The sequence below is a fragment of a genome, unplaced genomic scaffold, assembly GCF_019419815.1.
Source record: "Pyrus x bretschneideri cultivar Hongxiangsu unplaced genomic scaffold, Pyrus_bretschneideri_v1 Contig22, whole genome shotgun sequence".
In the NCBI taxonomy this organism is placed as follows: Eukaryota; Viridiplantae; Streptophyta; class Magnoliopsida; order Rosales; family Rosaceae; genus Pyrus; species Pyrus x bretschneideri.
The window spans coordinates 6,380,877-6,406,104 of NW_025999524.1; the positions used below are offsets into that span (position 1 = coordinate 6,380,877).

At 38.2% G+C, this 25,228-nt stretch overlaps 4 protein-coding genes and 1 long non-coding RNA gene across 9 annotated transcripts; all 5 read left to right on the forward strand.

Moving 5' to 3' along the window:
• Positions 1 to 3,482: 3,482 nt before the first annotated feature.
• On the forward strand, positions 3,483 to 6,879 carry LOC103943278. The gene is made up of 6 exons (XM_018646467.2): positions 3,483 to 3,985; positions 4,138 to 4,236; positions 4,543 to 4,720; positions 5,107 to 5,204; positions 6,003 to 6,064; positions 6,224 to 6,879. The coding sequence occupies exons 1-6, from the start codon at positions 3,503 to 3,505 to the stop codon at positions 6,336 to 6,338; spliced, it is 1,035 nt and encodes a 344-aa protein (XP_018501983.2). The 5' UTR covers positions 3,483 to 3,502; the 3' UTR covers positions 6,339 to 6,879.
• An 803-nt stretch (positions 6,880 to 7,682) lies between these two features.
• On the forward strand, positions 7,683 to 10,674 carry LOC103943248 (lipoyl synthase, chloroplastic-like). 2 transcript variants are annotated; one of them, XR_001952859.2, is made up of 6 exons: positions 7,683 to 8,566; positions 8,838 to 8,995; positions 9,433 to 9,604; positions 9,910 to 10,020; positions 10,149 to 10,368; positions 10,460 to 10,674. XR_001952859.2 is itself a non-coding variant. In XM_048585359.1 (5 exons), exons 1-5 carry the CDS (start codon positions 7,988 to 7,990, stop codon positions 10,233 to 10,235), a joined length of 1,107 nt encoding a protein of 368 aa, XP_048441316.1. In that variant the 5' UTR covers positions 7,683 to 7,987; the 3' UTR covers positions 10,236 to 10,674. The 2 variants fall into 2 exon arrangements, 1 of the variants encoding a protein (XP_048441316.1); XM_048585359.1 differs by having other exon boundaries at positions 10,149 to 10,674.
• A 1,445-nt stretch (positions 10,675 to 12,119) lies between these two features.
• On the forward strand, positions 12,120 to 15,526 carry LOC103943246 (pyruvate kinase, cytosolic isozyme). 4 transcript variants are annotated; one of them, XM_009353502.3, is made up of 4 exons: positions 12,120 to 12,290; positions 12,403 to 12,779; positions 13,900 to 14,361; positions 14,509 to 15,526. In XM_009353502.3, exons 2-4 carry the CDS (start codon positions 12,522 to 12,524, stop codon positions 15,319 to 15,321), a joined length of 1,533 nt encoding a protein of 510 aa, XP_009351777.1. In that variant the 5' UTR covers positions 12,120 to 12,290; positions 12,403 to 12,521; the 3' UTR covers positions 15,322 to 15,526. The 4 variants fall into 4 exon arrangements, with proteins under 4 accessions (XP_009351777.1, XP_009351778.1, XP_048440973.1 ...); XM_009353503.3 differs by having other exon boundaries at positions 12,408 to 12,779; XM_048585016.1 differs by having other exon boundaries at positions 12,122 to 12,282.
• A 4,244-nt stretch (positions 15,527 to 19,770) lies between these two features.
• LOC125477508 lies at positions 19,771 to 20,241 on the forward strand. The gene is made up of 3 exons (XR_007258558.1): positions 19,771 to 19,846; positions 19,942 to 20,006; positions 20,134 to 20,241. It is a non-coding gene; the product is annotated as an uncharacterized LOC125477508 (long non-coding RNA).
• A 2,646-nt stretch (positions 20,242 to 22,887) lies between these two features.
• LOC103943245 lies at positions 22,888 to 24,964 on the forward strand. Its single transcript, XM_009353501.3, has 6 exons — positions 22,888 to 23,396; positions 23,485 to 23,563; positions 23,667 to 23,726; positions 24,150 to 24,271; positions 24,377 to 24,448; positions 24,548 to 24,964. Exons 1-6 carry the CDS (start codon positions 22,936 to 22,938, stop codon positions 24,648 to 24,650), a joined length of 897 nt encoding a protein of 298 aa, XP_009351776.1. The 5' UTR covers positions 22,888 to 22,935; the 3' UTR covers positions 24,651 to 24,964.
• Positions 24,965 to 25,228: the final 264 nt, after the last annotated feature.

Consider the following 25,228-nt stretch of genomic DNA (forward strand, 5'->3'; position numbering starts at 1 on the left):
ATTCACTCGTTCTCACGTCAATACTTGTTTCTGGAACTACTGCACTGGTTCAACAAATTTTTCCATATTCTGGTTGTGCAGGAATGACGGTATACTTGTCGCCCATTCAAGATCATATTTAGCAGCTAGGGAAGGGAGAAACGGCTCTCTTTTTCCTCAGCAATGAAGAAGAAAGCAAAAGCTATCTACGTCACTAACTAAAAGCACTGCAAATTGATTCATTCTTAAAAGGAATTTTCAGATGTTTCTATGCACTTTTGTCAACTTCACTAATTTGTAAGAATGGTAAGATTTATATTGGCGTGGAAAACCCAATTTAACAAGTGAAGTTGAATATTAACCTTCATTATTGCAATATTTGTATCAATTCCATCCACTTCACTTGTTCCCACTGTTGCCTGTGCAGCTTCAGCCCTCCCTGTGTCCAGTACTGACTGCTTCACTGCCATTTCCAAGGGATTAATCTCACCAACACAAACATCTCCCACTATTATTGCTTTTCCATCAAGATCTACATCTTTTTGTAATAAAAATCCAAGTTGAGTAAGTGCTATAAGTGAAACTGGAGAAATTTTTGGCTGCCGTTTTGCATGTGGACTACCAGAAACTGTAAGATTATGAGTATGAATATGAAACTGACTATGGTGTTTAAGATTGATATAGAAAAGTCCTAATCTTTAAGCTATTATGTATTAGTATTTCTGCAGGAAAAGTACATTGAGGTTCTGCATAAACCTTGTGGGATTGGAACTCAGTACCAGAATTAGTTTCGGACTAGTGTTTCGGTATTAGTAGTTAAGTCTGAATCCTAAACCTATTCTGATAGGGAATGGTTAAGGGAGTACTACATAAGACTTGAGCCACTGCCCTTACGGGAATGCGGTTCATTGAGATCTCAAGTCCTGTTGATTGAGAGAGCCATTGTGTCTTGTTAGAGGGTAGAAGGTTTCGAGTTTATCTTGCTGCAATGGCATCATCATCTGGAGCAAGTTCTGCAGGTCAGTTTCATGCTTACAAATTTACAGTTTTCTTATCTTGATCTTTTGAGAATTGTGATTCAATTGATTGAATCTCTATCCTTGTAATGTTATTCTTACAGAAACATCACGTAGGATAGCACTGGAATTCAAAAGAAGCAAGCGACTCGACAAAGTCTTCAAAATCAAGTCCCCCCCCCCCCCCCCACGGAAGACTTTCAGCAAGGTTAAAAAAGCAAGTAAGGTTTTATAACGGGATGAAAAGAAGTGGGAGGCGTCTCTAACTGCACGATATCGGATGATGCCAAGAATAGCTCTTGCCAGTACTACTAATTTCTTAGTCTCTTTAAGATCATTTTTCCGAATGAAATTGTATGCACGCAAGATCTCAGGACAAATGTCCCGGCGAGAATTGCCTTTAAACTCAGGAGACTCCAAATAAACTGGCTCAGCTCTGGAAATAATTTATAAAAGAATCAAATAAAATAATTGAGTCAGCTCGCGATCATAGAGTAAAACAAGTTCCATATAGGCTACATGAGGTGTATCGCCTTTGCTTCATTTCTGTTGCCAGATTGTACTTAACAGCTTTTTCATACGAACCAACTCCCAATGATTCAAAGTACAGTGCAGAATTGGTCACTGTCAACCGTCCTCGATAAACAAAAAATTGGATGAGTCACACCTTGCAGTTTTATAATGCAATTTAATTTTGATATATAACAAAACGAAGCCTTCGATAATTGAGATCATGATCTGAATTAGTGATGCCTGTTTGGATCCTTTTCTTGGGGATCATAGGAATCTCACGATCGTAACCGTTTATCGTATATTGTGCGGTCAATTTTCGTTAAATACTATTTATATTTAATTTTAAATTTTAAATTTCGTTAGATACATCGTGCAATGTGATGAACGATCACAAAGATCCTCAGGATCCTCAGGAAAAGATCCGGCAGTTTTCAGGAGCATAAAGCATCTGCTTAAAATATTTACAAGTTTAAAATTGGGAAAGCAGAAAGATAAAGATAAAGATGAAAAAAAAAATTAAAACTGGCCTTGGCCATGAGGGGTTGTAGCAAAATCACTCGAAGAAAATCCTCCCTCCAATAATATTTATAGGATTTCCAGAAGGTTCTTGTCTCATCATATAATTAGTAGACCATCCAGAAGGTTCTTGTCTTATCATATAATTAGTAGACCATTCTCCAAATTGTATTCAAATTGTATTAGCTCTAAAGTTTTGGCAAAAACTGAATTTACTAATGCAAGATCCACCTTCCCGAATACAATCACCGAACAGGCCACAAAGACATGCCTATATGTTGCAGCACTTGGCTGAGTGGGAACTGTACCATCAACATCAGGGACAATTTCTCCTTGTGTAAGCTGAAGGTTTCCAATGGATGAGTTCAGTGCATTTTTTGAAGCCTTAATAACGAGAAATTTTTTATTGTGACAGGAATACGGATGGTATACTACGTGTTTTTATATAAATGGTGAAAATTTTTTAGTTTTTAAGTTAATAACATTTTAACACACATATCCCACCATTTGTATATTGACACGTGATGCACAACCTCGTATGATGATTACACTGAAAAATCTCTCCTTAATAACCCTGCAGAAGAGCCATAATAGACAAAATTGATATCAAGTGCTGCATGTAAGGTTAAACGAAAAGAAACAATAACAAGGCACACACATGCACACATTTTTACTTGTATCTGATGCTGCATCCAACACACTGTATGCATTTTCACTAGATCTCACAACCATAACCACTGGATCCGAGTGCACATCTGCACGCGCATGTGTATGTGTGTGCTTTCGACTAACCTAACGATCTAACCAAAGCTAGAATTATCATAGAGGAGAAATGGGATCTTTTCTCTTCTAAAATAGTGGAATACTTGTCCACTTTACCGTGCAGTCACTATTATGAAACAAAATTACATCTTTTAATTAAAAGGAAATCGCAGAGGAGAAATGGATAATGCATTTCTTACTATCCAAGTACACACCAAATTCATATCATCACACCAGGTGAACTGCATGCATGGGCCGACCCCAATGATTGCAACACAGGATATGTATCAGTTTGTGCAGACATATTTTCTAAACCGTTTACGTGTATAGCATTTTTCTTTCATAAAAGTATTAACACACATGGGCGAGGCAGCAACAGCGGATCGTTACTTTGTTGTACACATCAATGTCTATTTTTATCTTTGCATTTAAGAGACATTTAATGAAAAAATTATCTTTGGACTAAATTTGATAACGGACCACACGAGTTTAAATCTTAACTCTTTTACCACTAGAGTTATTTTCCAATTACCTTACCATACCGATTATCCGATGAGGGCGAAAAAAAAAAAAAAAAAAATCAGCTTGTTAAACTAAAAAAAAAATGAAAAATCACTTTGACCGCAACCACCACGGCCAGAGTTGCAATTTTCGAAAGAATAAGGTTGCGGGCCTGGCTCCGAGCGGCAAGCGAAGTGAGGTGAAGGGACTTGCTCATGGCTTTTGCTTCTGCGACTTGCTTTTCCTCCCTACTTCAACTGAAACTGCTTCCCCGCGGCCTTGCCGCCAACAGTCCCCTATCGGTATTTCCTTCTTCTTATAATAGTCGTCGTTTCAGACCTCTCAGTCCGACACTCAAAGCAAGCAGACCCTTTTCCGGCGTTGTATCGGCTGCGGCGAAGGGTAATTCGCATTCGAATTCAAATTCCGTTGGAATCAAAACCAGTAAAGCAGCAGCGGAAGAAGAGGAAGTAGTGGAAGAGGTGGAAGAGGATTTACCGTGGATTCAGGAGAAGGCCTTGGACGTGGTAGAGTTCACGGGCTCCGTCACACAGGCGATTCCTGGACCCAGAGTGGGCACCAGCTCTCTCCCTTGGATTCTGGCTCTCCCTCTCACCTATGCCGGTCTCACTTTCGTCATTGCCCTTGTCAAGACCGTCAAAAAGTTTTCTTCCCCTCGACATAAACGCAAGAAACTGGTCAATTGTCTTCTTCGTCTTCTTTATCTTCTTATTATTTTCCTGTCCACTGGTTATTGGGGTTTAGGAAGTAAATTAATGGTGGTTAATTTGGTATTTTCTAAGTTCTTTCGTCTTGATTGATTCATTGTCTTGTGATGACAAACAAACAGGTGAATAAAAATGCTATGCTATGCAAATCAATAGACGAATTGTTTCAGAGTGGTGCAGATCAAGTCAAACCCGATGCCTTGCACCAGCTTGTGCAGAAGGTGACATATCTTCTACTATTACATATGCAATTCAGATGCAGTGTCATAATTTGCCATATCATTATTACACTTTTGTCGACTGCTGAACCAAGCAATTGCGTTTGTTGTCTTATTCTTCAAAATTATTTATTCATTCAATTCGATTGATGGTTTTTCTGGGGAAGCACTTTCAAGTTCAGCTGTATATTTCTTCTTACATTGATAAATTGTTTATCCAATGAATGAGTACTGCGTCCTTGTATTAATTTTCATTTGTGTTACACTTTGCTACTTTGAGTTTGATAACAACTGCTTATTAATTTTTAGACTGGTTTTAGCATGGAGGAAATTTTGCGAAAGTACATTCGGTATACTTTGAATGAAAAACAATTCAACCCAGCCGTGGTTTCCAACTTAATTCAGCTCAGAAGAGCTTCCATGTTCGATGATTCTCAAGTTGCTGAAATTCTGAATGAAATTTCAAGAAGATTTGTACGAGACAAGGGTAAGCTGACTCATCGAAGATCTAATTGCATAATATCGCCTTTTCCATGGGAAAATATATAATCTGATGAGGAAATGTTGGGAAAGTATACCACTCCCTCCTACCTATGAGTTACCAAAGATGGATGCTCCTAGTGCGCTCCGATAGCGCTCTTTCTACCAGTACTACTCTATTGATGACATTATCTCTTTGCCATTTTATCTTCTTTATTTGTTGTTGTTGTCCATCTTGTTAGTGTCGTCTGGTTTTTTTTCATTCATGGATTTCCAAAATACATTAAACTAATTGACTGTTTAACCTTTTAACAAAATCATACCATAAAAAGTTGGAGAAATTCCTTCCAAGACTTTGCTATCAGTTGCTGACAACGTGTTTTCAACTTCCAGGCCCAGTTGTAATGGACGTTTCAGGCTACACTGAAAGAGGTTTCAAGAGAAAATTAGCTGTTCAATCCCTTTTTGGAAAGGTTTTCTATCTGTCAGAGGTAAGGGACTGAACACCCAAAATTATGAGTTTGACATACTCTTTGTATGTTTCAGTTTTTCTCACCTTTTCTTTTTTCTTTTTGTCTCTAGAAATCTTACTCGTATAGTCACATGATAGTCATATTGTGGTAATCTTCCAGTTATGGTTATGTCCAGTCAGACATCGTGGAAACCTACCTCGTGATAAGAGAAAAATATTGCACTTATTTTGTTTAAGTTCCCAAATACGGCCTTTACCAATTTTCGCACATTGGAGAAATTCTTGTATTCAAAGGATATTTATGCCCCCTCTTATTCCCCTTTTCATGTTCTGGTAGCGTGACCGGTATATTGTGATGAGAAGGCTGTCTGGAAAAATTTTCTGCCCTCAAATGCTCCTTGGAGTGGTCAAACATGTTTTGTCAGAAGCATGAGGATGGCTGAAACATGTGACACTGCTCTAGTGATTGAATATGAATTGTGGGCACAGAAATGGGTCATTTTGGTACCATAGCCTCAAGATTCTGAACTTTTGCTGAAGCATGATGTGAGTTAGAGTGGCCTGGAAATTTATAGATTAAATTGGCTGCATCAGTAGAACTCAAATTTATACAAGGGCAGAAAAGTTTTCTGAGAAATCTGCGGATAATCACAAAAAAAGCTCCATTGTTCTTGAGGCATTTTATGATGATTTTGTTTGTTACATCTTGGTTATTTTGTAAATTATCTACCCTTAGTTTGGTATGTTAATTATTTTCATGGAAATGAGGGTTTTTAGAGTTTAGTATGTCAATAACCTTCATGGGAAATTTTTGCAGCTTCCAGAGTTCTGTTCGAGGGATAGCTCCTTAATTGTCAAAGAAATATTTGGCGTTACAGAGTAGGCCTCTATCCCTAATCTTCAGCTCTTTGAATTCTTGTAAAAGAATGAGGGAAAAGGAAATGTCTATTCCATTGTGATCCGAACAAAACTTTACGATTGCTGTTCTCAGCGCTCATAACTAATGTTTTTTCTCTTTTTATTTTCTCTTGTTCCCAGTGAAGATGCGGATAAGTTACGGATACATATGCATTCTGAAGCAGGGGATATAGATTCGTTAGAAAAGATGGTTGATGGTTCAGATTCAGATGATTCTGGTCACGGCTCTACTTAATTCACATGCACCGTATCCACGTCGTTTGGCACGGAAAAGAAAAGTTGTGAAGGAGGAGGACGGAGCCACAAGGCGTGCCTTATAAACGTAAATCTCTTTGGTTTCATGAGCATGTCGAATTTAAAATCCAAATTTTGTCACAGAGTTATGTTTGAACTTCACTTTTAAATACGATACTATTGGATTTATGTACTTGGAAATTACTTATATATGTGGGGACGGAGTAATATAAGGTGGCGATGTACAAGTTGCTTGGGCACACCGTCTGTTGTGTTGTTCCATGACCAGGACAGTTGTTGCCTTTTTCACATTATAATTTTGAGACTAGACGGCATAATCGACCTGCAGTCCAACTTCGTCCAGTACCGTAATCTCTACCATCCATAATGGCTGATAGGAGTCCATCTGTGAAAGACAAAGAAAATGCCTTGCAATACCAGTGAAGCCGAACGTTAAGGCTTCGATGGTGGATATATCTCTTACCTGCAATGTATCAAACAAGTTTGAAGGTCATTTGGGTTAAATGAACTTTCACTTTCTATTCTTTTTTGTTACATTTCAAGTTTCGAATCATGGACTAGCCTATTGATATTCTTCTTATTCTTACCCACCTATGTTACTAGGCTAACTCAGACTCAGTAACTCCTAATAAGTCCATGCTAGCTACATTCAAATATTGGTAATTTTTAGATTTTGTTTGCCGTGTGGTTGTAAATTTGATGATTAGGGGCTCATAGTTTCCTGACCAATGAAAGGGAGGCTCGTAGTTTACTCAAATTTCCACTTTAGGCCTTTTTTATTGGTTTGTATAATATGGATTTTCATATTGTACGTGTATAATTTATATCTATAACTTCTCTATATATAAAGAGAGAAGACAAATTTAATGAAATATTCATAATACCAAAAAATCTTCCTCCCCTTTTACAACTATTAAAATGAACAATTTTATTAAATAAGAGAAAATTAGTAAAAGAGTTGAAACAAAACAACACCACATAAAGGGAGTTACTAACCATTTATTTTTAACTTTTTTTATAATCATAAATTGTAAAATTAAGGTTTTTCTTCAAATAAAATCAAAATATCCAAAAAATAATAAAGTTAAATTAAAAAAGAGAAAATTAATAAAGTTATATTATTAAGCCACAAGATTTATGGATAATTTTCTTATAATGACAAAATTTCGGGACCTTTGCTTACAAAGCTATGAAAAAACAAAAAGTATTTATACCGATGACAAGATAGTAAATTAGATACGTCAAGTGAATTACGAACTTTCTTTTATTTTTTATATAACAATATATATTTGCACATCACAACTGGAAATAATTAGTAGGAATAACAAGTGTAACAGCCCCTACGAAACCAAATGGACACATGACGGAAGTTACAAGGGGGAGCAAGGGTACAAGAACATTGGACTGGAACGCGCCTTGAGGTACTAACAAGCTCTCCCTCCTCCTTCACAGTTCACACCTTCACCCTCGCACCTGGGTCCTTGTATTTGCAGTTGCAATTGCAGTTGCAGAGTAGTAAGTCCAAACTCCTAAACCCCTGGATTGGATTGGATTGGATTGGATTGGATTGGTGGGTTGTAGAAATCTACATATTCTAGACAGGAAATTGAGGAAGAATTGAAGACGACGATGATTCAGCTGCAATCCCAAGTTTCATCATCATCATCATCTTGGCCAGTGGGCCCAATCTCATTTGAGGCTCCGAAAGGCCGGATGTCTGCCTTGAATGTACGATCAGGAGGACGACGACGAGGAATACGATGTAAGGCGGTGGCGGTGGGAATGGGGATGGGAATGGGGCCTTACACGGGGAGAGACCCAGATGTGAAGAAGGCGGAATGGCTAAGGCAGAAAGCCCCCCAGGGACACATGTACAGGGAGGTCAAGGAGTCCTTGTCCCGTCTGAATCTCAAGACGGTGTGCGAGGAGGCCCAGTGCCCTAACATCGGCGAATGTTGGAATGGAGGTGGCGACGGCATTTCCACTGCCACCATCATGCTCCTCGGAGACACCTGCACCCGCGGCTGTCGCTTCTGTGCCGTCAAGACCAGCCGGACTCCTCCACCTCCCGATCCCATGGAGCCTCTCCACACTGCCACCGCCGTTGCCAGCTGGGGCGTCGATTATATTGTTTTAACCAGTGTCGATCGCGATGACCTGGCCGATGGTGGAAGCGGACATTTTGCTCGCACCGTCCAAGCCCTCAAGGTTGGTTGGTTTGCTAACTAATCAGCTTGCTTGCTTCAGTTTCACTACTTTGATTGGTTGGATGCATTATATGTCTGATGATCTAGCTTTTAACGTAAGACTCTCATAAGAGCATAGAGTAATGCGAAACAGACAACTTCTTTCTTTTAGAATAACAATAATAATAATCATCTCTCAAGGTTGGTTGATTGACTTATTGATTGTTGTACTTCTTCTACATTCATCAATACAATATACAATACAAGGTTTACATACTCTTTTCGCTCTGTAGACTCTCAAGCCTGACATCATGGTTGAGTGTTTAACTTCCGACTTTCGCGGTGACATGACGGCTGTACACACTCTGCTTTACTCTGGACTTGATGTTTTTGCACACAACATTGAGACCGTCAAACGCCTCCAGCGAATTGTCAGAGACCCTCGCGCTGGGTAAGCTAGCTGCACTCCCCCTTATCTTCGTTTATCTCTTTTCCCAAAGTCTTTCGGTTATGTATTTCGTAATTTGTAGTGAAGTGCACGCGTTGTCCGACTTGGATGGTTGCACCATATGACATGCTTTTGTGCGAACATATAATATAAGGGTAATGCATACCATCTTTCCCTCCTAAAATCATGTTTGGAACTATGGCTTGACACATATGGGCTATGCATGCTCCAAGTTTAAGATAACATTCAACGATAGAAAATGCACCTAGGGTTAAACTTTCATGTACTTTAGGTAACAGTTCCATATCAAAAAGGTAAGTCACACAAATGATAGCCAAAAAGGACCATAACAAATACTTGTCAAGGCTTCGTGTGTATTTGTTGTATACTAGGAAATGAAGTCAATGGCCTGGAGAAGTTTGCTTAATGTGGTGATGCAGGTATGAGCAAAGCTTATCTGTTCTAAGACATGCAAAACAAAGCAAGAAGGGGATGATAACAAAAACTTCTATAATGTTGGGCCTGGGAGAAACAGACAATGAGTTGAAGGAAACCATGGCTGATTTAAGGGCTATAGATGTTGATATATTGACACTTGGACAATATTTACAGGTTGGTTAAACCAGCATAGCTTTCATGTATTTAGCTTTGGCTATTTTCATGCAAATACGTTGGAACTTACAGACTGTAAGGCTGGTGTCATTGTGTTTGAGTGTCCAAGGTTGGACTTGGATTTTTGACAGTCTATTCTTGTTGTATGCTTGAAAAAGGGCTGTAATCTGGCCCATGGTAATTTTTATTTTCCATAAGCAATCCGCTTCTACTGTTTCTGAGGCAATCATCAGATGAGACTAAGTTACATTCCAGTAGAATTTTGTGATAAAGATTTTGATTTTAAATTGCTTAAATTGTTGCAGCCAACTCCATTACATTTGACTGTCAAAGAATATGTCGCCCCTGAGAAATTTGTTTTCTGGAAGGAATATGGGGAGTCTATTGGATTTCGTTATGTAGCCAGTGGCCCCTTGGTAAGATGTTCATTAACGTCAGGTTTATAGATATTGTGGATTATCTTTCGTTACTGTTCTTGATTGAATGCAGTTATTTAGTTTACCATTCTTCATGAAAAAAATCTTTGCATCCATTAATTTTTCAGGTCCGGACCTCATATAGGGCAGGGGAACTGTTTGTTAAAACAATGGTCAGGGAAATGGCTAACAGCTCTACTGGTTTACCTCAGTAACTTGTGGACTTCAATATGGATGGCTACTAAAACGGCAATAATTTGGTAGCTGCGTGAACAGCTGAAAATAGGGCAAAGTTATAGTTGCAATGAGCTGATGACCATAAATTGTTAGAGGGTCTGAATTTCCAAGGTTTGCCATATATATAAATTTTGGTTCAATTGAGCATGTTGATGTGCCGCAATCATTTGTTTATTAATCATAGTTTACTTTGGCATTCCAGTTGCGAACACGGTTGGTGTCGGAATGAGGATTTTCCCATCTTTCTGTTAACATTTCAATTCAGATTAGGAGAGGAAATAGAGTTACGTTGGTTGCAAACTTGCAATTTCAAGTGGATGGACGAGTACGATGGTAGCTGCTTTGATGAACATTTGCAGTTGCCTTTGCTTAAATAAATATGGATAATACTCAATCAATGATAGGTTTTTGGGCCAATGATCTGCTTGTTATTTTTTCAAAATGTTTGATTGAAAACCTTATTTTCTTCGAGTGGAGCTTATATTTATGAGTCAAGGGCAAGACATGATGAGAGCAACAAAGCAACCTAACCTTTTCGATTTTTTTGATTAGCAGTAGCAAATTTTTTCTTTCTGAACCAAAAGGAGAAGGCGAGACACATTTGATTTGAGTCATCCGTCTTGTTGTATCATGACATGTTGTCTAAGAATTTGATAAATAAAGAACTTAACTTAATAAATTACAAGTACATAGGAGCACACCGTTACGATAATTAAAAATATGTATTAAGTTTTATTAGTAAGACATGTTATGTTGCGGCTTTGTGTCCTATTTTCTTGTTTTGGACAAAATATACACTGTTTTGAAATGAAAGGATTAAACAATTTTTTGGGGTGTTTCAAAGTAATCAGTAGTTGCTTTTTTTAACCATTTAAAAATTAAGATGTAACAATTGCAATCCCTGAGCACCTCAAAAATCTTTGCGTGTCCATGGGACGGTGTCTTTTTGGGAGGGGGATTGTTTGCTCTTCTATTTTCATACTTTCTTCATGTCCTCTTATGATGTGTGATTACGATTAAGTTATATCAACATTTTATATTAATTTTTTATAGAAATAATAAAATAAAAAATAATAAGAATATAAAATATTGACGTGGCTTAATTGTGATCACATAAACAAGAAGGTACGAAAATAGTATAAAAATTGGAGGGCAAACAATCCACGGTGGTGAGTGACTGTTGGATTTTAAAGTCCTGTCCATCTATTTTGCCTGCGTGCTGTCTGCCTCCCTATCTGCCAATTGCCAAAAGCTGATTATTTGTAAACTTATTTATTTTTAATTTTTGGTTAAAATATAAAAAAAAATTACAGCCTAGATATCAATAACAACAATAATAATATTGAATATCTCTTGGTTAAAAGAGGAAGAACGTTACTATGTAATACTTAGAAAATAGTAACAAATCCAAGCAATAATTTCTTTATTTTTTTTGTCAAACATATCGCCCTTTATGTTAAATTTAATAGACCTTTATCTTAAAAATAATTCGAAAGAAAGTGCAACTCTTGTTTTGAATACTATAATTTATATTTCTACTTCAGAAAAAATAATAGTTTGATAAGTAGTATACTAACTGTGTTTTATTTTTTAACCAATTATATTATCTAAATTAAAAAAATAAGGATGAATAAGCTTTCATCTACGACGATAATCGAAGTCTTATTTTAGATATACTACAAAATCTTTGTTGTTTAACGATGAGTGCTTTTATTCAATGAGAAAAAAAAGTGAAAAAGAGAAGGAAAAAGAAAGATGCTGGTAATACTCTCATATTTCTCATGGTGAGACCGATCTGATGGGTTGAATATTTTTACTTTTACTTTTACTTTTAGCCTTGTTAGTTAAACAGTAAAAGGAAGAGCGCAGTGGGGTGGTAGGTGGTTCCCAAGTTCCTACCAGGTATCAGCGTCTAGTCCAGGCTAGTCCACTGGTTTCTTACTGCTACTCTCTAGTGTCTAGGTTAATACCAAGCACACCAGCTGCTCCCGCTGCCAGGTCGCCGCCACGAGCAACGCTTGATAAGTAAGTTGGTAAGCTACTTCTCTCTTTCTTCTCATTTTTATATGAATTTGAAGACTAACATCTGCGAGAGAAGGGCTACGTTTGTTTAGTTTCAAATTTCTAATTTCTAATCAATCTCAGCTCAGAATCAAATCGAATCGGAAGATCAATCATCATCATCATCACCGATCAAGGATCTATCTATCTGATCTAGCCGATAACAGAAGAAAAGAAAATCAATCAAATTCAAGTTTCAAAGAATGGCCAACATAGACATAGAAGGAATACTCAAGGAGCTCCCCAACGACGGCCGCATCCCCAAGACCAAGATCGTCTGCACCCTCGGCCCCTCTTCCCGCTCGGTCCCCATGGTCGAGAAGCTTCTCAGGGCTGGCATGAACGTCGCCCGCTTCAACTTCTCTCATGGCACCCACGACTACCACCAGGAGACCCTCGACAATCTCCGCACTGCCATGCACAACACTCAGATCCTCTGCGCCGTGATGCTCGATACAAAGGTCCCTATATATCCCTCTTTTTCCTCATTAATTTCTCAATTTCTCTTTCCTATACATACATACTTCTGCAGCTACACAAAAACACACACACACACACACACACACACACACACACACACACACACACCCTCACTTTCCTTTGTAATTTTCATCCTACTCTTGTTCTTTTTATTTTTATTTTTTTTATTTTTTATTTTTTTTGGTTTTGGTTTTCCTGCTTTGCTTTTTAGCGAATTACTTGAATGAATGAAGGAATAAGTAAATAAGTAGTTTTGTCTTATTGTCTCTGTCTTTGTTATTCACCATTAGTCTTAATTATCGTCGTCTTAGCTATTAGCCAATGCAACTCTTGTGTTTGTCCTATTTATTATATGGTACTTTTTTCATAAATCAAATAATATGAATATGGTCAAATGGATTATCCAAACTAGGGTGTATTCTTGTAAATTGTCTCATACATGACTTTTATCAAGAGGACAAGTAGTACATTTCCTATTAACTAGGAGAGATATGTTCCTGTAAATTGCCCCATACATGAATATGAATATGAATAATTATCACCTGAGCCTCTGTCCCATGTTTCTGAGAGAAATAACACTGGGAATAGTCTTGGTCATTATTACAACAGAAAGACTTGCTACAAGATGAAGTTCACGTCTCTACTGAAATATATATAACCGTTAGAAAGCAAACTACTACATTATGGTATCGGAGCATGAGATCCTAAGTTCAATTTCTTGCAATCACAATCCTCTCAATATTAAGTTGAGTCCACATGCTGGCTCTACCGGTGGAAGGAGCCTACATATGACAGGAAGTGTAAGAATATTAAAATTGTTAATCAACATTCTAACAAACTCTAACAACAATTAAAGATGGTCTGGTCTACAATAATATTCCACTTTCCTATTATTGAACCGCATGCTTGTTACTTCCATTTCTTTCCTACCATGCTGGTAGTTACAATAATGTTACACTCTAATCAGATAATGCAATTTGAACTCAAGGGATGATTTCATGATATTGTTTGCAAAACATTCTCTTTTTGTTATGCGACTTATGAACATGGCTACTAATACTAGAATTGTTTACCCATGAAAGTTCCATTTCCTTTTTGTAGGGGCCTGAGATTCGGACTGGATTCCTCAAGGGTGGAAAACCGATTCAACTTAAGGAAGGGCAGGAAATTACTATTACTACTGATTACAGCATCAAGGGGGATGCAGAGATGATTTCCATGAGCTACAAGAAGCTTGCTGTGGATTTGAAGCCTAGAAATACCATTTTATGTGCAGATGGCACCATTACTCTCACTGTATTATCTTGTGATCCAGCAGCTGGTACAGTTAGGTGCCGCTGTGAGAACACTGCAATGCTGGGTGAAAGAAAAAATGTCAATCTTCCTGGTGTTGTGGTGGATCTTCCCACACTGACGGAGAAGGATAAGGAAGATATTCTCGAATGGGGCGTGCCCAACAATATTGATATGATTGCTCTTTCATTTGTACGCAAGGGATCAGATCTTGTTAATGTCCGTAAAGTTCTTGGACCCCATGCCAAGAACATACAATTGATGTCAAAGGTATGCACCAGTACCCTCGCTTTCAATATTTGATCGTACCAGCATTGATGTCGTAAAATGATTCATGGCTTTACTTTTTTGGTTTTGATGTTTAATTGTTTTTTTTTTCATTAATTAACCAGTTAAAGTTTGCTGTGGTTTCTATAGGTTGAGAACCAGGAGGGAGTTATCAACTTTGACGAGATATTGCGAGAGACAGATTCATTCATGGTTGCCCGTGGTGATCTTGGAATGGAAATCCCAGTTGAGAAAATTTTTCTGGCACAAAAGATGATGATATATAAGTGTAATCTTGTGGGCAAGCCTGTGGTCACTGCCACTCAGATGCTTGAATCCATGATCAAGTCTCCTCGGCCAACCCGTGCTGAAGCCACAGATGTAGCTAATGCTGTCCTTGATGGCACTGATTGTGTCATGCTTAGTGGTGAGAGTGCAGCTGGGTCCTATCCAGAACTCGCTGTGAAAATTATGGCTCGTATATGTATTGAGGCAGAATCTTCCCTTGATTACAGGGCAATCTTTAAGGAGATGATAAAGTCGACACCCCTTCCAATGAGCCCCTTGGAGAGTCTTGCATCCTCTGCTGTCAGAACAGCCAACAAGGCCAGAGCCAAACTCATTGTTGTGTTGACACGTGGTGGGAGCACAGCCAAATTGGTGGCGAAGTACCGGCCTGCTGTTCCAATCTTGTCGGTGGTGGTTCCAGTTCTGACCACAGACTCGTTTGATTGGACCTGCAGTGATGAGACTCCGGCAAGGCATAGCCTGATCTACAGGGGGTTGATTCCTCTATTGGCTGAAGGATCTGCCAAAGCTACTGATGCAGAATCCACAGAGGTGATCCTGGAAGCTGCTCTGAAGTCAGCAACAGAGAGGGGATTGTGCACGCCTGGGGATGCTGTGGTGGCACTTCATCGTATTGGAGTCGCCTCTGTTATTAAGATCTGCGTGGTAAAGTGAAACTGAGGTTTGCAGAATACCAACATTTGCACGGTAAGGCAATGTAGCCGAGATGGAGTAATTGCGTTTTGCTTTCTAGCACCTTATTATGTTTTAGCGAGCACAGCACTGAAAAGTGTCGTTGTTATTTTTCTTTTCTGAACTATGTGAAAAGGTATGGTACCTCTAGATTTTTATTGCTTTATGCCGCACAGGCTATGAGCTATTATGGGAGTATGCTTGATTTTGCCCGGGTATAGAAATAAGGCTCGGGAAACCTTTACCACTATGATTGGACGAGTGACTTTTAAAATACCAAAGAAGTTTAGTCCTCAAATCAATCGTGAAAACACTACAAGAACACTAGAAAACATAAAATGGGATTTGGACCGACACATTTCCACGAGTCATTTCGAAGATTACCTAAAGTCCCTCACCCAAGTGTGCCGTTTAGTTTTTTTCTGGTTGTGGTTGGTCTTGATCATGTTAGGTGTTGGGCCTGTTGGCACATTCTCTCCTGATTGCTGAATAGTCATGTAAACAGATCAATGCTGCAAATTAAAGATAAGCGACTTTACATTATTAAGCAAGAGAGATTCCCTTCAAAGCCAAATCCGAAGCCGAAGATTGTTCAAATTTTCTACACCAAAAATGAATGGCCTCTCAGAGGCTTTTATAATTTCGTGACATATGTTCACCCACTTAGTAGTGTTAAGTAGTTGTTATCTCGCGTAAATTTCTGAACAAAAAAAACCCAAGCTTCCGTTCCCGAGCATCACTCTCTCCCCCGATCAGAGGGATGCCAACAACAGCAATTTCCCTTTATGATGGCCGATGTTTTTTTTGGATTGTTTCTGATGTTTGTTTGGACACTTGGAATTTTTTGTTTAATGCCACAATCAGTGTGCAAGAGAAAATAAAAGAGATAAGAGTGTACTCCATGTTCTTGTTCTTTCAGGTTTCTTGTCAAGTCTTAATCTTAGAGGCTTAATAAGGTTATCCATCGGACTCATTATTGATATAGTGAAAGATTATTGTTGGTACCTCATAGACGTAGGCACATCTAGGCGAACCACGTTAATTCTTAGTATTGTTGAACTTGGCTATTTTGTTTTTGTTTTTTTCCAATATTGTTCAATTGTTCCCATTCTTAATGCGATAACCACAACAACTTGTATCAAAGCCTGGTTATCTGATATCTGTTTAGAATGGTGGCTTCGATTAGTACCAAGATGAAACTCACCTCGCTCCAATTAGGTTATGGGGAAATCAAGAATGGAGGATATGTTTTATTGAAGGTGTTAAGAGCAAGTCAACAAGTATGTTCGATGCTTATTGGACCAAAATGAAGATGAGGGATGTTTTATGGCAAAGAAATTTATAATTGCCTTTGCCAATGAAGATGGGTACTTCGATCAGGGGGAGCCTGGTCAAAATAAGTCTTATCAAGAGGATCTTGGTCACATAGGCGTTCGATCAATGGGATCGGTCATGAGTAGTTCAATTAGGGGGAGCTCATTATGAGTAATTCGATAAAGGAGATGGTCATGAGTAATTCAATTAGGGGAAGTTTGGTTATGATTAGTTTGATCAGGGGATTATGGTCATGACTAGTTTAATTAGGAGGAGCCTGGTTATGAGAAGTTCGATCAATGAGAGTTTGATCAAGAGGAGCAATCCTATTTTGGTATACCTTCCTCATTGTTTAGGGGGGAGACTGTTCGGTTTTTCCATCCCATGATGAGTTGTCCTAAGTCTATAAGAATTATAGTCTTAGGATTGAATTGTTTACCCAATTGTTGTTGTTTTCCAATTGACCAATTGGAGTTGTTTCCTCAATTGAATTTACCCAATTTGAATTGTTAACTAGTTTAAGTTGTTTTCTCAATTGGAGTTAGCTTCTCAATTGGAGAAGCATTCACAACTAGATTCCAATTAGGATCAGTATTCCTTAATGAAGAAGGCCTTTATTATGTTTATATAAATTGGAGCAAAACAATAAGTTATATATCGTTTAAGGAGTTAGACTGAGAGAAGGGCAAAGTGTGTGTCCAAGAAAAGAAAAGAGATAAGAGTGTATTTCTCGTTCTTATTCTTTCAGGTTTTTCGTTAAGTCTGAACGTAGAGGCTTGACAAAATTATTTGTTGTACTCATTATTGATATAGAGAAACATTGATGTTGTTGCCATGTGGACGTTGGTACATATAACTGAACGACGTTAATTCTTGGTGTTATTTATCTTGGTTATTTGTTTTTGATTTCTCACTTCATTATGTTTTTTCCATTCCTAAATGCGAAGTTCACAACACATTGGAAATTAAGTAACTTGTGCTTGTCTCATTTCTTTGAGTCGTTGTATATATGGTTGTTGGCCTTCCGCGATTCCGTTGAGTGATGGTCCGGATTTGTGTCTATTCGGATTCCGTTAAGAGATGGTCCGGAATCCCTCCTACTCCGCGATTTTGTTGAGTGATGGTCCGGAATCGTATCTACTCAGATTCTGTTGAGAGTGGTCCGGAATCCCTCCTACTCCGCAATTCCGTTGAGTGATGGTCCGGAATCGTATCCACTCAGATTCTGTTGAGAGTGGTCCGGAGTATCCACTCGGATTCCGTTGAGAGATGGTCCGGAATCCTTCCTACTCCCTGATTCCGTTGAGTGATGGTCCGGGATCATATCCACCTTGGGTTTCATTGAGTTTGGATTGAGATAGCTTCAAAGATATAGGCTTCGGCCGAACTACGTCCCTCTAGCCCTAGCTTTTAATGTACATATGAACGATGGATTTTGAGAATTTTGTGCTTTCAATTAGAAAAGTCGTTGGATGTATGGGTGGCTCCTTCAAAGTTGTTAATGACTTGATTATGATTTCATAAAGCATGATTATATATTTGATGTTTATAGATTGTGATCGATGACACTAATTTTACATGCGAGAAACTGATTGATAGTTTTGGATTCCATTGAGTGGTCCGGAATTCTTACTCTTTCTCATTTCTATAAGTTAGACTTGTACCCTGGATTCGAATGAATGAGAATTACCCACAATAAATCTTGTGAATATAAATTAGAATTATCAAGTTATTGCTTGAAATCTAGGCAGGGAATTATATAGAAGTCCTTTATTAATTTTGAGCATTGAGATGTGATCTGATTGACTGATTAACATAAGTAAATGTTAATATCGTGCCTCCTTGATATCATGGAATGGGTTACTTGAGATGATTGTGGAAGGATGTTGAATATGATTGTTATTAAAATGATTAGATCAGTGATCAATGCGACTAGAGGATACTATTGTGCTTTATTGATTCTTTGATATATTACATGATATGAATAGCGATTTTATGTTGAAGCATAATGATTTATATGATGGATGAATTAGAAACCTTGACTGTCTTGCGGGTTGTTATGTAGTTTGAATCGAATAATTCATGCTTGTCAAGTTCAAATGTTTGATTGAGGAATGTTATGCATTTTGGCTTAAACAGACTGTGTTATATGTCGAGCTTTAGCAATGGTGAACTACGAATGGCTTGATCCTTAATGAGGGTACGTAGGCAGTCTAACGAGGAGGTTAGATACAGTCATAAAGTATACGGAAAAATTACTATAAGATTTGATTCTCGAGTTGTGATTTGCCATATCCCGGAGATGGGTATGTTAGATATACGAGTATTTGGTGACGTCGCGTGTTGATCCGGAACGTATGTCGGGATCGGGGCGTGACAAAGTAAGCACATAAAAACATTAACCCCTAAACCCTAAACCCTTCACTCACAAACATAACAAAAATCTAAACTAAGGGCATTAAAATGTATGCAATATTGGTCGTATCACACCCCATCCCAATACAAATATATGCCGCATGTATAGTTGCTCTTGAATGATGATATATACATAAACTACAACTAAACAAATAGTACATTCACTTATACTTTGCAGGTACTTCACTTACAGCAAGACCATGCCTGGTTCACTTGGCCACGAAGAACAAGATGCCAAAACATTTGCTGCTTGGGTATGATATATATGTTGTAATCATTTCACTCAATCAACATCTCCAATGATGATATGTTGTCACAGAATCTTGAAATGCTCGTGCACTTTCTTTGCAGGGAATTGATTATTTGAAGTATGATAACTGTAATAATGATGACTCCAAGCCAACTGTTAGGTAATATACCTAGAATTTCTATGGTGATACAGCACAAACTTTCCTGCCTTCACTTAATTCTCCCGGGATAAGGTCTGCATATGATATACATATTGATAAACATTTCAACTCTTCTTGTAGGTACCCTGTAATGACCCAAGCTCTAATGAAAGCAGGTTGTCTTATATTCTTTTCACTTTGTGAATGGTAATGGTCCTGTTTGCCTATACTCAAAAACCATGTATTTTTTGGTTTCCTTAGTAAGAGGCTTAATTTGTAGTTTTGTATTCTATTTCATTTTTTAGGGGAGATATGCACCCTGCTCAATGGGGTGCTAAAGAAGGAAATAGCTGGAGAACTAATAATGACATTTCTGATACATGGGAAAGGTAGAAACATGCACGTGCTTCCATTAACTCTCAAATTGGTCTCATGTTTTTGGGGTCTCACATATAATGCCGTTTTCTGGCATTTTGGTTGGCAGTATGCTCTCTAGAGCAGACATGAATGAAGTTTATGCTGATTTTGCCAGACCTGGTGGCTGGAATGGTGAATATTTCGCTAATGCAACCAAAAACTGGGTTTTACATATACTGTCATTTGGGTTGGGGACACTGTTGAGTGCTGATGTTTCACAAAGAGGTTAATCTTATTTATCTGCTGAAAATTTGAACAGATCCCGACATGTTAGAAGTGGGGAATGGAGGAATGATAAAAGATGAATATGTAGTCCATTTTAGCATATGGGCCATTTCTAAGGCACCATAAACGTTTAATTTGCTAGATGCTCTTCTTTATATGAAATGTGCAATTTTAGGTCATCTGTTTGGTTACACATGAGCTGTTCTACAGGCTCCCCTTCTTCTTGGTTGCGATGTGAGGAATATCACAAAAGATACCATGGAGATCATTGAAAATAAAGAGGTTATCTCTGTAAACCAAGGTAACTACAAGCTTCAGACAAGCACCAATTTTCCTTCCTAGTGAGTGAACATCAAGTTTACACTAAAACAACTTGGAATTGTGATTCTTGATGGTTAACTGTAACAGGTCCACTTGGCGTCCAAGCTAAAAAGGTCAGATCAGAAGGGGATCTTGAGGTAAAAATGAAAATGCCAGAAAATCTTTTTTGATATGTATACGTAAGAATTCTGTCATTGTGTAACTCTGAAATTTGAATGAACAGATTTGGGCGGGGCCCTTGTCAGGATACAGAGTAGTTTTACTCCTTATCAACCGAGGACCTTGGAAAACTTCGGTCACAGCTCACTGGGATGACGTTGAGATCCCCACAGACAGTGTTGTTGAAGCGAGAGACCTCTGGGAGGTATAATAATCCTTGTATAATCAGTCATCTGTTCTTTCTCAATTCTTGCTACTTTTGGCAGCTGTATTGTAATTTTTGAGAGAGAATTACTGATATCTTGCTCGCTGTCATGCAGCACAAGACATTGAAGGCATGATTTGTCGGAAACTAGACAGGCCACTGTGGACTCTCATGCATGCAAAATGTATGTCTTGAAGCCAGTGTCTTAACCATGCATGAGTTGAGTTCAGTTGGATCAGAATGTTAATGGTGTTGATGAGTGATCTCTCTCATTAGCGTTCATGATTTACAATCTACGAGTTCCTATTTAGCATTTGCCAAAACTTGATTTCCAATCAATAACAATCTGGAGGAAGCAAATTTGTTCCTCTTCTCCGTTGATTTGTGTGTGTGCGCGCTTGTGTTTTGTGGCGGAAGGGCCTCCCCTCCAGGGAATGAGTGAAACTTGTGAAATCTCATCCGTTTCAATGGTGGTGTGTCTATGACCTACCTCCATGTTAGCTCAGCAGTTAGCATGACTGTTGCTTTAGGAAAAAGATTCAGCATCTGCATTACTGATTCAGTAGAATCAGTACAACATCTAACCTCACAATTAATACTACAAAAATAGAACAAATAAATATCATGCAGATTGCAGCAAATTTGAATTTGATAATAATAAATTTGAAGTTGAAGCCACTATAACTAAATCCAAATGTGACGTTGCCTTGTCTATTCCAACTTCCAAGAGAAACCAAACTCTCTTCAATTTATCACATGAGAGAAACGTCCCAACTCCCTCCCTATTCATTCAAAACCCCAAGTAGCAGTTCCAAGAGAAGAGAGTCCTTTCGCATCATAAATTACTTAATTAAGCGCTTTTTTTTTTTTTTTTTTTTTTTGAGTACATTGATAATTTTATACTAAGAAAAAGGAGCCACACAATGGGTAGTCTAATTTAGTATTGAATTTGCCATCCACGAGATTTAAATTTAAGACCTCTTATTTCTAAGTAGAGAGGAATACCAATAGACTATAGTAATGGAGAAATTTTCCAGGTTCCGGTCACATATGACATCTGGTGTTCCAAGGAATGAAAGTTAGACACGTGGCTATTCCATGTTTCAATTAAACTGCATTCTGATAATTTCTGAGATAGCGGGCCCCGCAAACTAGAAAAGAGAAACTTCGCTAAACTCCGTCAAACTCCGTCTTTATCTCTGCCGTCTTAAAAAGAGGAAAAGCGAATTCAAATCATCCAGATTGCTGCGATGTGCAATGGCCTCCTCCATCATCCAGATTGCTGCAACGTGCAATGGCCTCCTCCTCCTCCATCGTTAATTTCTCAGTTCTCTGAAGCTTCTTTGAGTAATTTCTTATTCTTTTATAGGTATCTATGGGTTTTTATTTTTCTTCTTCTGGTTTTCATATTCTGATTTTCATGAAATCAAATAAGGAGCATTGAATGATTTGGCTTGACAAGGCATGAATGGCGGCCTATTTGCATTGATCTGTCTGTAAAATGAGGTTTTCATCTAATTTCATAAAAGGGCCAAAATAACCCAACCAAGGAAAATGACAGTACAACTCAAAGAAACTGTCTGAAACTAAATCTGGAGCAATTGTTGATAAACTGCAGTAGATTGGCTTATCCGTATGACGGCAGGGAAGACCATCAGAACTAAGGACGAGAACCAGAGTAGGGGTTCGTTTAAATGTTATTAACGGCAATGGAAGTTTGACAGACTTTCTTGTCTCTTTGGTTTTTCAAGAATGCAATTTAATTGAAACATGGAATAGACACGTGTCTAATTTTCATTCGTTGGAACACCAGGTGTCATACGAGAGCGGAACCTGGAAAAATTTCTCATAGTAGTGAATGACTACTTAATTAATCTACACTTAGCAAAGAATTTTGATTTCAAAAGCAAAATAAAGTAGATATCAGTTGGACTAGTGGGTCACAGGGCACGTACGCCCACAATGCACCGAAGTTCAACTCGGCACAAATAGATTCTGAGGTGGGCCTTAAGATTTTGAAGTTTTGGGCTTTGGTAAATGGATGATGGGCTTTGCAGTTGGAATAATCTCTCATTGCGGCCGCAGGAGATAAATGACAAAGAAAAGAAATGATGGAATTTAGATGGGATGAGGTGAGCTGAGGATTGAGAAATGATGGCGGCCTTAGTCACAGGAGGAGCCAAGCTGGAGGGTTCAGGCTTAATCTCACTACAGAATTTTAATTACAACAATACACGAGGAAGAAGAAGAAGAAACGAAGAATCCAACTGTCGACCTCATCCAACTCCACCACCTCGGCTCCTATCACTAGTAGTATGCCAGGCCGAGGCGGCCAAAGGGTCAGGTACCACCGCCAGAGGACGCAGACTTGTTAAAATTCGTGAAGAGAAGAGGAAGCGCGAGTACGACTGCCTTCACAAGTATCCTGCCTGGGCCAAAGTGTTGGAAGACGCCTGCAAGGACGATGGTGAGCTGCGAGCGGTTCTTGGAGACAGCATTGGGAACCCTGAGCTCATGAGGAAAAGGGTCGAAGAAAGAATCCGCCAGAAGGGCAGGGACTTCACCAAATCCAAAACCGGTTCTGTCCTTGCCTTCAAAGTCAATTTCAGAGAGTGAGTGAACTGTCTTCTCATTTGTCTATCTTATACTTGTTTACACTTTTATTTCCTTTAATCAGTAACTATGTTTTATACCTGACAGCTTCAATCCTCTTGATTCCCACATATGGTTTGAATTCTATGGATCCCCATCTGATCGCGATGTCGATCTCTTCGGCAGTGTATGTCCGTCCACCTGCTTCCTTTCTGTGTTTTCAACATCCAACATTAAACGCTCTTCCATTATTCCTACTAATCTACAGGTTTATTGTGATATTTGTGCAGGTTATTCAATCATGGTATGTCATGGGACGCTTGGGTGCCTTTAATTCTACTAATCTGCAGGTTGGCTAATTCCATTGTTATATATCTCTGCAGCCTTACATTCTTACAGCTTTACTCCATTTTCAAAATGCTATATAGTCCTGAGTAATTTTGCCGAATTGGTGATCTTAAATACATACGGGCAGTAATTGGGTAATTGTGTCGTATACAAAGATTTTCTTAGAAAGTCAACAACCTCAAGTGTATTCAAGATATGAAGGTATGGTGCAATTATTCAATTCAATATGCGAGACAATGTTTGGACTCTAGAGTTAAATTTCCTAATGTGAGAGGCAATCCTTTTCTTTTATAAAACATACACTGAATGTTTATGCATCTTCACATTGTTATTGAGCCTAATCAATCCTTTTAGTAATAGTTGTTGTTATGTGTAAAAAGATTGAAATATGCTAATATAGTATGGTACCGAACTACTGATGGCAGCTGGCAAATTCTTCTATGGAGTACAATCCCCTTTATGATGTGGATAAGGGTTTCAAAGTGATGCCATCTTCATTTCATGATATCAGCGACGTTGAGTTTCAGGATAACTGGGGTCGTGTTTGGTATGCATTGTAGAACTTAGCTGAATTTTTATATTGCAGTTCTTTGCAATTTTTTTCCACATGGGATTTAAAACTTGAAAAATCTTATACATACATGCACAACAGGGTAGACCTTGGTACAGCTGACTATTTTGCTGTGGATGTACTCCTCAACTGCTTGACAGTCTTGAGTACAGAGTAAGTTTGAATAATCTAAAGTAAAACTAACAAGAGAGTTATCGAGTCTGGACGGAGATTGACTACGTTGGCATTGTTTCCTTGCTTTCTTGGTGGCAGATATCTGGGCATTCAACAGATAGTTTTTGGTGGCCGTAACATGGGTGATTGGGAAGAGGGGATGACCAACACAGAGTATGGATACAAGTACTTCAAGATCTGAAACCCATAATCATTCGCTTGTGGATGTTTATAAAAGTTGTGGTGTTTGGAGGGCTTGGGTTGACAAGTTCATAATATGTTTTCAACGCCATCCTCCCTTCAATTTACTAGCCAGCTACGATCTACAGTTAAGGAAGTTGGGGCGGGGAGTATTTCGTTTATACATGTTTTTAGTAGTATGAACTTCTATTTTGTTTTTTTTTTTTGGTGAACACTTCTATCTTGTTTTGTTTGCTTTGGACGTAAGTAAAATTTGTGGATGAATAATGTATATTACTATTTGGTACAATCATACAACAAGGACTCAATTATCTATCACCTTCTAGCACTCTTTCTTTTGTTTCTTTTTTATTAGGATTGATCTCCTAGAACCTCCAAAAGTTTTAAAATTTAGCTTTTCAGTAACTATTTTTATTTGCATTGTATCTTTGGTCCAAGTTCAATACATAACATCTCTAATTGAATTTTTTAACAAAGTGTCAAAGGTATGTGATCATGTTAATAGTGGCTCCCACATGATATATATATACACAAACACAAAATGTATGAGAATTAGTCGATACAAAAAATGAAAAACAT